Source organism: Oncorhynchus masou, chromosome 28, assembly GCF_036934945.1.
Source record: "Oncorhynchus masou masou isolate Uvic2021 chromosome 28, UVic_Omas_1.1, whole genome shotgun sequence".
Taxonomy (NCBI): domain Eukaryota; kingdom Metazoa; phylum Chordata; class Actinopteri; order Salmoniformes; family Salmonidae; genus Oncorhynchus; species Oncorhynchus masou.
The window spans coordinates 81,375,269-81,384,966 of NC_088239.1; the positions used below are offsets into that span (position 1 = coordinate 81,375,269).

Consider the following 9,698-nt stretch of genomic DNA (forward strand, 5'->3'; position numbering starts at 1 on the left):
GAGTGGGCCCACTGAAGAACGGCCGGACGAGTAGGAACGGGAACGAACAGAAGGTTCCTAGGACAAGCTCGCGGCGACGGAGTGTGAGCGAGTGCTTGCTTTACCTGCCTCTCAATTCCCCAGACAGTCAACCCGACAACACGCCCTTCAGGGAGAATCCCTGGGTCGGTGGAGACCTCAGAAGAACTGAAGAGACGAGATAAAGCATCAGGCTTGGTGTTCTTTGAGCCCGGACGATAAGAAATAACAAACTCGAAAACGAGCGAAAAACAGAGCCCAACGAGCCTGACGCGCATTAAGTCGTTTGGCTGAACGGATGTACTCAAGGTTCCTATGGTCAGTCCAAGCGACAAAAGGAACGGTCGCCCCCTCCAACCACTGTCGCCATTCGCCTAGGGCTAAGCGGATGGCGAGCAGTTCGCGATTACCAACATCATAGTTACGTTCTGGGCGATAAGCGATGAGAGAAAAACGCGCAAGGATGGACCTTGCCGTCAGAGAGAGAGCGCTGAGAAAGAATGGCTCCCACGCCCACCTCTGACGTCAACCTCAACAACAAACTGACTAGAGATGTCAGGTGTAACAAGAATAGGTGCGGATGTAAAACGATTCTTAAGAAGATCAAAAGCTCCTGGGCGAAACGGACCACCTAAAGCACGTCTTAACAGAAGTAAGGGCTGTGAGGGGAGCTGCCACCTGACCGAAATTACGGATGAAACGACGATAGAAATTAGCGAAGCCCAGAAAGCGCTGCAGCTCGACGCGTGACTTAGGAACGGGCCAATCAATGACAGCCTGGACCTTAGCGGATCCATCTTAATGCCCTCAGCGGAAATAACGGAACCGAGAAAAGGGACAGAGGCGGCATGAAAAGTGCACTTCTCAGCCTTCACATAAAGACAGTTCTCCAAAAGGCGCTGGAGGACGCGTCGCACGTGCTGAACATGAATCGAGAGAGACGGTGAAAAAATCAGGATATCGTCCATGTAAACGAAAACAAAAATGTTCAGCATGTCTCTCAGGGGCGTCGTTAACTAGTGCCTGAAAGACAGCTGGAGCGTTAACGAGGCCGAAAGGAAGAACCCGGTATTCAAAGTGCCCTAACGGAGTGTTAAACGCCGTCTTCCACTCGTCCCCCTCCCTGATGCGCACGAGATGGTAGGCGTTACGAAGGTCCAATTTGGTGAAAAACCTGGCTCCCTGCAGGATCTCGAAGGCTGAAGACATAAGAGGAAGCGGATAACGATTCTTAACTGTTATGTCATTCAGCCCTCGATAATCCACGCATGGGCGCAGGGACCCGTCCTTCTTCTGAACAAAAAACCCCCGCTCCGGCGGGAGAGGAGGAGGAGACTATGGTACCGGCGTCGGCGAAACCGACAAATAATCCTCGAGAGCCTTACGTTCGGGAGCCGACAGAGAGTATAATCTACCCCGGGGGGAGTAGTTCCCGGAAGGAGATCAATACTACAGTCATACGACCAGTGTGGAGGGAGAGAAGTGGCCTTGGAACGACTGAACACCGTGCGCAGATCGTGATACTCCTCCGGCACCCCTGTCAAATCGCCAGGCTCCTCCTGTGAAGAAGAGACAGAGGAAACAGGAGGGATAGCAGACATTAAACAGGTCACATGACAAGAAACATTCCAGGATAGGATAGTATTACTAGACCAATTAATAGAAGGGTTATGGCGCACTAGCCAGGGATGACCCAAAACAACAGGTGTAAAGGTGAACGAAAAATTAAAAAAGAAATGGTTTCGCTATGATTACCAGAGACAGTGAGGGTTAAAGGCAGCGTCTCACGCTGAATCTTGGGGAGAGAACTACCATCTAAAGCGAACAAGGCCGTGGGTTCCCCTAACTGTCTGAGAGGAATGTCATGTTCCTGAGCCCAGGTCTCGTCCATAAAACAGCCCTCCGCCCCAGAGTCTATCAAGGCACTGCAGGAAGCAGATGAACCGGGCCAGCGGAGATGGACCGGGAAGGTATGCGTGATCCAGAAGGAGAGGCCTGAGTAGTTGCGCTCACCAGTAGCCCTCCCCTTACTGATGAGCTCTGGCTTTTACTGGACATGAGGTGACAAAATGACCAGCGGAGCCGCAGTAGAGACAGAGGCGATTGGTGATTCTCCGTTCCTTCTCCTTGGCCGAGATGCGGATACCCCCAGCTGCATAGGCTCAGCATCCGAGGCCGGGCGGAGGAGGGTGGCAGTGATGCGGCAGGTGGCAGTGATGTGGAGAGGGAGCAACGGGAGAACGCGAGCTCCTTTCCACGAGCTCGGCGACGAAGATCAAACCGTCGCTCTATGCGAATAGCGAGGGCTATTAAGGAGTCCAGACTGGAAGGAACCTCCCGGGAGAGGATCTCATCCTTAACCTCGACGAGGAGACCCTCCAGAAAACGAGCGAGCAAAGCCGGCTCGTTCCAGTCACTAGAGGCAGCGAGAGTGCGAAACTCAATAGAATAATCCGTTATGGATCGATTCCCCTGACATAGGGAAGACAGGGCCCTGGAAGCCTCCTCCCCAAAAACAGAACGGTCAAAAACCCGTATCATCTCCTCCTTAAAGTCCTGAAACTGGTTAATACACTCAGCCCTCGCCTCCCCAGATTGCCGTGCCCCACTCACGCGCCCGTCCGGTAAGGAGAGAAATGACGTAGGCGATGCGGGCTGCGCTCCTGGAGTAAGTGTTGGGCTGGAGAGAGAACACCACATCACACTGAGTGAGGAATGAGCGGCACTCAGTGGGCTCCCAGAGTAACAGGGCGGGTTGTTGATCCTGGGCTCCGGAGACTCGGAAACCCTGGAAGTGGGCGGTGGATCGAGGTGGAGTTGGTGAACCTGTCTTGTGAGGTCGGAGACTTGGACGGCCAGGGTCTCAACGGCATGTCGAGCAGCAGACAATTCCTCCTCGTGTCTGCCTAGCATCGCTCCCTGGATCTCGACGGCGGAGTGAAAAGGGTCCGGAGCCGCTGGGTCCATTCTTGGTCTGATTCTTCTGTTATGTACTTGAGTGAAGACCCAAAAGCGGTTTTAACAGAAAACAGAGTTCTTTAATGAAAAACAGGAATGGCATAAATCCTCTTCAAACGTTGACAATGGAACAAAAAGAACGTAGTATAGTGCAGGATGCACCTGCCAGGCAGACTCCGACAGGATAGGACAAGGTGGAAGCAAACGAGGCGACAGCTTGCTTCTGGCATCAAAAACACAAACAAGAATCAGACACAGAAAGTAGCAGGAACAGAGAGAAAATAGAGACCTAATCAGAGGGGGAAGAGAGAACAGGTGTGAAAGAGTGAATGAGCTAGTTAGGGGAGATGTAGAACAGCTGAAGAATGAGAGACAGAGAAGGTAACCCTAAAAAGACCAGCAGAGAGAGACAGAGTGAAGAAAAGGACAGGAACAGACATAACAAGACATGACACATTCACTGTGTAAGGTTGGAAAAGGTATGTGAACCCCGAGGCTAATGACTTCTCCAAAAGCTAATTGGAGCCAGGAGTCAGCTAACCTGGAGTCCAATCAATAACATTAGATTGGATATGTTGGTTAAAGCTGCCCTGCCCTATAAAAAAAAAAAAAAAAAAAATTCACAAGAAGCATTGCCTGATGTGATCCATGCCTCGAACAAAAGAGATCTCAGAAGACTGTTGATTTGCATAAAGCTGGATAAGGTTACAAAAGTATCTCTAAAAGCCTTGTTGTTCATCAGTCCACGGTAAGACAGATTGTCTATAAATGGAGAAAGTTCAGCACTGTTGCTACTCTCCCTAGGAGTGTTCGTCCTGCAAAGATGACTGCAAGAGCACAGCGCAGAATGATCAATGAGGTTAAGAAGAATCCTAGAGTGTCAGCTAAAGACTTACAGAAATCTCTGGAACATGCCAACATCTCTGTTGATGAGTCTGCGATATGTAAAACACTAAACAAGAAAGGTGTTCATGGGAGGAACCACGGAAGAAGACACTGCTGTCCAAACAAAACATTACTGCATGTCTGAAGATAGCAAAAGAGCACCTGGATGTTCCACAGCACTAAAAAGGCACAGCACACCAACATCAAAACCTCATCCCAACTGTAAAGTCTGGTGGAGGGAGCATCATGGTTTGGGGCTGCTTTGCTGCCTCAGGCCCTGGACAGCTTGTTATCATTGACAGAAAAATGTATTCCCCAGTTTATCAAGACATTTTGCAGGAGAATGTTAGCTATCTGTCCACCAATTGAATCTCAACAGAAGTTGGGTGATACAACAGGACAACGCCCCAAAACACAGACGTAAATCAACGACAGAATGGCTTCAACAGAAGATAATACTCCTTCTGGAGTGGCCCAATCAGAGTCCTGACCTCAACCTGATTGAGATGCTGTGGCATGACCTAAAGAAAGCGCTTCACGCCAGACATCCCAAAGATATTGCTGAACTGAAATAGTTTAAAAAAAAAGGAATGTTCCAAAAGTCCTCCTGAGTGTTGTTCAGGACTGATTCACAACTACAGAAAACATTTAGTTGAGGTTATTGCTGCCAAAGGAGGGGTGACCAGTTATTAAATCCAAGGGATCACATACTTTTCCCACCCTGCAACTGTGAATGTTTATACGGTATGTTCAATAAAGACATGAAAACGTATAATTGTTTGTGTGCAATTAGTTTAAAAGACTGTGTTTGTCTATTGTTGTGACTTAGATGAAGATCAGATCAAATTATATTACCAATTCATACAGAAGTCCAGGTAATTCCAAAGGGTTCATATACTTCTACTTGCCACTGTACTAATCAGGGGAATGGGAACCAGGTGTGGGAATGGGAACCAGGTGTGGGGAATGGGAACCAGGTGTGGGGAATGGGAACCAGGTGTGGGGAATGGGAACCAGGTGTGGGGAATGGGAACCAGGTGTGGGGAATGGGAACCAGGTGTGGGAATGGGAACCAGGTGTGGGGAATGGGAACCAGGTGGGGAATGGGAACCAGGTGTGGGGAATGGGAACCAGGTTTAGGGAATGGGAACCAGGTGTGGGGAATGGGAACCAGGTGTGGGGAATGGGGAAACCAGGTGTGGGGAATGGGAACCAGGTTTGGGGAATGGGAACCAGGTGTGCGTAATGAGACAAGACAGTCTGGGGTTGGTGGTAATGAATCCAGTTCAGTGACGCCTAGAAGGCCCGGTACTAGAAGGCCCGGTAACGGAGACCTCCGGAGCTGGTGAACGGAATGAGCAGCAGTACCGGGTGGGATCCGTGACACTTCTTCAACGTCAAAACCTTTAGACATTTCCATAGTTATATTTCTCTGTATCATTATTAGCTACTTCAACGTCAAACCATTGTTATATCTCTCTGTATTAAATAGTTATGTAAGTTCTGCCCTCAACTGCACCTCATTGTAAAAAGCCCTTGAAAACCGCTGAATCTGATGCTGAGCCCAGTTCAAAGCTCCTGTCATGTGGTAACAGAGAGTGTTCAGCTGCTGCAGGCGGTAACAGTGAATTTACCTTGGTGATGTCAGGGCAGACTGGAGGGCACGGAAAGCAACTCTTGGCACTCTCCCCCATGTCCTCTGGCTCTCACCCCAGACTGGGCATAGCACACAGGATACCTGCTCCTCCAACTCCTACTTCACTGGCATGTGTTGCTTTGGTTTCATCTCAAGTCTAGAGGACAGCAGTGAGCAACTCAGGTTGGTTTCACCTAAAATCTAGAGGACAGGGGTGAGCAACTCAGGTTGGTTTCACCTAAATCTAGAGGACAGCGGTGAGCAACTTAGGTTGGTTTCACCTAAAATCTAGAGGACAGCGGTGAGCAACTCAGGTTGGTTTCACCTAAAATCTAGAGGACAGCGGTGAGCAACTCAGGTTGGTTTTCACCTCAAATCTAGAGGACAGCGGTGAGCAACTCAGGTTGGTTTCATCTCAAGTCTAGAGGACAGCGGTGAGCAACTGAGGTTGGTTTCACCTCAAGTCTAGAGGACAGCGGTGAGCAACTCAGGTTGTTTTCATCTCAAGTCTAGAGGACAGCGGTGAGCAACTCGGGTTGGTTTTAATCTCAAATCTTGAGGACAGCGGTGAGCAACTCAGGTTGGTTTTTTCACCTCAAATCTAGAGGACAGCGGTGAGCAACTCAGATTGGTTTCATCTCAAATCTAGAGGACAGCGGTGAGCAACTCAGGTTGGTTTCATCTCAAGTCTAGAGGACAGCGGTGAGCAACTGAGGTTGGTTTCACCTCAAGACTAGAGGACAGCGGTGAGCAACTCAGGTTGGTTTCATCTCAAGTCTAGAGGACAGCGGTGAGCAACTCGGGTTGGTTTAATCTCAAATCTTGAGGACAGCGGTGAGCAACTCAGGTTGGTTTCACCTCAAATCTAGAGGACAGTGGTGAGCAACTCAGATTGGTTTCATCTCAAGTCTAGAGGACAGCGAGCAACTCAGGTTGGTTTCACCTCCAGCCTAGAGGACAGCGGTGAGCAACTCAGGTTGGTTTCACCACAAATCTAGAGGACAGGGGTGAGCAACTCACGTTTGTGGGGGCCGGAACCTCTGCCGGGTCATGTTCGGTAAGCACAAAATGGGGGAAACGTAGGAGAACTTGAACTTGTCCAATAATGTTCATGAAATCTTCGAAATTGTTGCTGTGTTGTGGCCTACAGAACATGACCGTGGGTTGTGATTGCTTTAGATCTTACGAGAGCTTTAGAGAGATATTTGTGTGCTCTCGGAGCAACCAACTGACTTGATACTTTGATGTCAAAGAGAGACATAGTCAAGGGTTTGAAGTAGTTTGGCTTTGTGTCCTTACACATGATCTGTTTCAAGGCATACTGTAGTTTTGACCTTTGACCTCTACTGCTGGCAAACCTATTGATGTTTGAACATTTCAAACCTGTTCCACCATCATCCAGATGACCTTTCCTCTCATTGCTGACTAACATTTTGACCTTTGTCTCACCGTCCCCAGAGGAGTACCGCCGTCTGTGTGTCCAAGGAGTCCTACCCTACCCAGATGGAGACTTTGGAGAGGCGGACCCAACCCCATGAATCCTCTAAATCCTTTGATCCCTCAAAGACCCAATGGTGGCAACGACCCGTCCAGCCCCAATGGTGGCTATGATCCATCTAGACCCAATGGGGGTATGACCCCATCCAGGCCCAATGGTAGGTATGATCCATCTAAACCCAGCAGTGGCTACGATCCAACACTGAATGGCCACGGGGTTCCTAATGGAAATGGACAAAGGCCAGACTTAGGTAAGGAAACCTCCACATGCACTATAAGCACCCACACATTCAACAGATAGAGCATAGGAGCATAAGCTAAACTCCAAGCTGTAAGACATGCACAGTATATATATGCAGAGCATTCGTTAAGTATTCAGACTATGACCTCTTCCATTTTGTTACGTTACAGCCTCATTCTAAAATGGATTAAATCAAATAAAATCCTCATCAATCTACACAATACCCCATAATGACAAAGTGAAAACAGGTTTTTAGAAATGTTTGCAAATGTGTAAAAAAAAATAAACAGAAATACCTTATTTACATAAGTATTCAGACCCTTTGCTATGAGACTAGAAATTGAGGTCAGGTGCATCCTGTTTACATTGATCATCCTTGAGATGTTTCTATAACTTGATTGGAGTCCACCTGTGGTAAATTACAATTGATTGGACATAATTTGAAAGGCACAGACCTGTCTATATAAGGTCCCACAGTTGACAGTGCATGTCAGAGCAAAAACCAAGCCAAGGGTTGAAGGAATTGTCAGCTTAGAGCTCCTAGACAGGATTGTGTTGAGGCACAGATCTGGGGAATGGTATCAAAAAATGTCTGCAGCATTGAAGGTCCCCAAGAACACAGTGGCCTCCATCATTCTTAAATGGAAGAAGTTTGGAACCACCAAGACTCTTCCCTGAGCCAGCCACCCGGCAAACTGTTCAATCTGGGGAGAAGGGCCTTGGTCAGGGAGGTGACCAAGAACAATGGTCACTCTGACAGAGCTCCAGAGTTCCTCTGTGGAGATGGGAGAAACTTCCAGAAGGATAACCATCTCTGCAGCACTCCACCAATCCAGGCCTTTATGGTAGAGTGACCAGACGGAAGCCACTCCTCAGTAAAAGGCACATGACAGCCTGCTTGGAGTTTGCCAAATGCCACCTAAAGAACTCCCAGACCATGAGAAACAAGATTATCTGGTCTGATGAAACCAAGATTGAACTCTTTGGCCTGAATGCCAAGCGTCACGTCTGGAGGAAACCTGGCACTATCCTTACGGTGAAGCATGGTGGTGGCAGCATCATGCAGTGCGGATGTTCCTCTTCCAACAGGACAACGACCCTAAGCACACAGCCAAGACAACGCAGGAGTAGCTTCAGGACAAATCCCTGAATGTCCTTGAGTGGCCAGCCAGAGCCCGGGCTTGAACCCGATCAAACATCTCTGGAGAGACCTGAAAATAGCTGTTCAGCGACACTCCCCATCCAACCTGACAGCGCTTGAGAGGATCTGCAGAGAAGAATTGGAGAAACTCTCCAAATACAGGTGTGCCAAGCTTGTAGCATCACACCCAAGAAGACTCAAGGCTGTAATCGCTGCCAAAGGTGCTTCAATAAAGTACTGGGTAAAGGGTCTGAATACTTATGTAAATGTGATATATCCTTATTTTATTTTTTGTTGTTGTACATTTACAAAAATGTCAAAGTTTTTGCTGTTTTTTTTTAATGGGATATTGTGTGAAGATTGATGAGGGAAAAATGTGTTTTTAAATACATTTTAAAATAAGGCTTTAACGTAACAAAATGTGGAAAAACTCAAGGGGTCTGAATCATTTCCAAATGCTCTGTAGATAGATTGAGGGATGGATGGAGCACACTGATTATGATGAGCTACTGTGGGGTCTGTTGGACAGGCACAGCGACTCTGAACCAGACGATAAACGTCTGTACGCAGCTGCCCAACCTGTGTCGGCACAGTCGCTGCATTCTCGTGGGCTCTAGCTACCGCTGCGAGTGCAATAACGGCTACACCCTGGACACTCGCCAAGAATGTGCAGGTACAGTATAGTAATTATACATCAATATATTAAACGTGTTTTTATACATGTCTTCGATTGATTGACTAACACTTTTAAAATGTTAGTTCCAACGCCCACAGTGGTTGGGATACCAGGAACTCTGGTGTTCTTGATTGATTGACTATCACTTTTAAAATGTTAGTGCCAACGCCCACAGTGGTTGGGATACCAGGAACTCTGGTGTTCTTGATTGATTGACTAACACTTTTAAAATGTTAGTTCCAACACCCACAGTGGTTGGGATACCAGGAACTCTGGTGTTCTTGATTGATTGACTATCACTTTTATTAAAATGTTAGTTCCAACGCCCACAGTGGTTGGGATACCAGGAACTCTGGTGTTCTTGATTGATTGACTATCACTTTTAAAATGTTAGTGCCAACGCCCACAGTGGTTGGGATACCAGGAACTCTGGTGTTCTTGATTGATTGACTATCACTTTTAAAATGTTAGTTCCAAGCCCACAGTGGTTGGGATACCAGGAACTCTGGTGTTCTTGATTGATTGACTATCACTTTTAAAATGTTTCAACACTTTTTCGACATTCAACACTTTTTCAGATGATCCCATATGTACACTTTAAAAGTTTTGATGTTAACACTGTGGGTGTTAAAAAGTCAAGTTTGCT

General features: G+C 47.6%; 1 protein-coding gene across 1 annotated transcript in view; it reads left to right on the forward strand.

The window, feature by feature from the left end:
• Positions 1-4,984: 4,984 nt before the first annotated feature.
• The window catches only part of LOC135517075 (fibrillin-2), a 132,509-nt gene continuing 127,795 nt past the window's right edge, over positions 4,985-9,698 (forward strand). Inside the window, 4 exon segments of the mRNA XM_064941097.1 lie at positions 4,985-5,077; positions 5,577-5,680; positions 7,064-7,245; positions 8,906-9,049. Coding sequence (XP_064797169.1) covers positions 4,985-5,077; positions 5,577-5,680; positions 7,064-7,245; positions 8,906-9,049 — 523 coding nt within the window.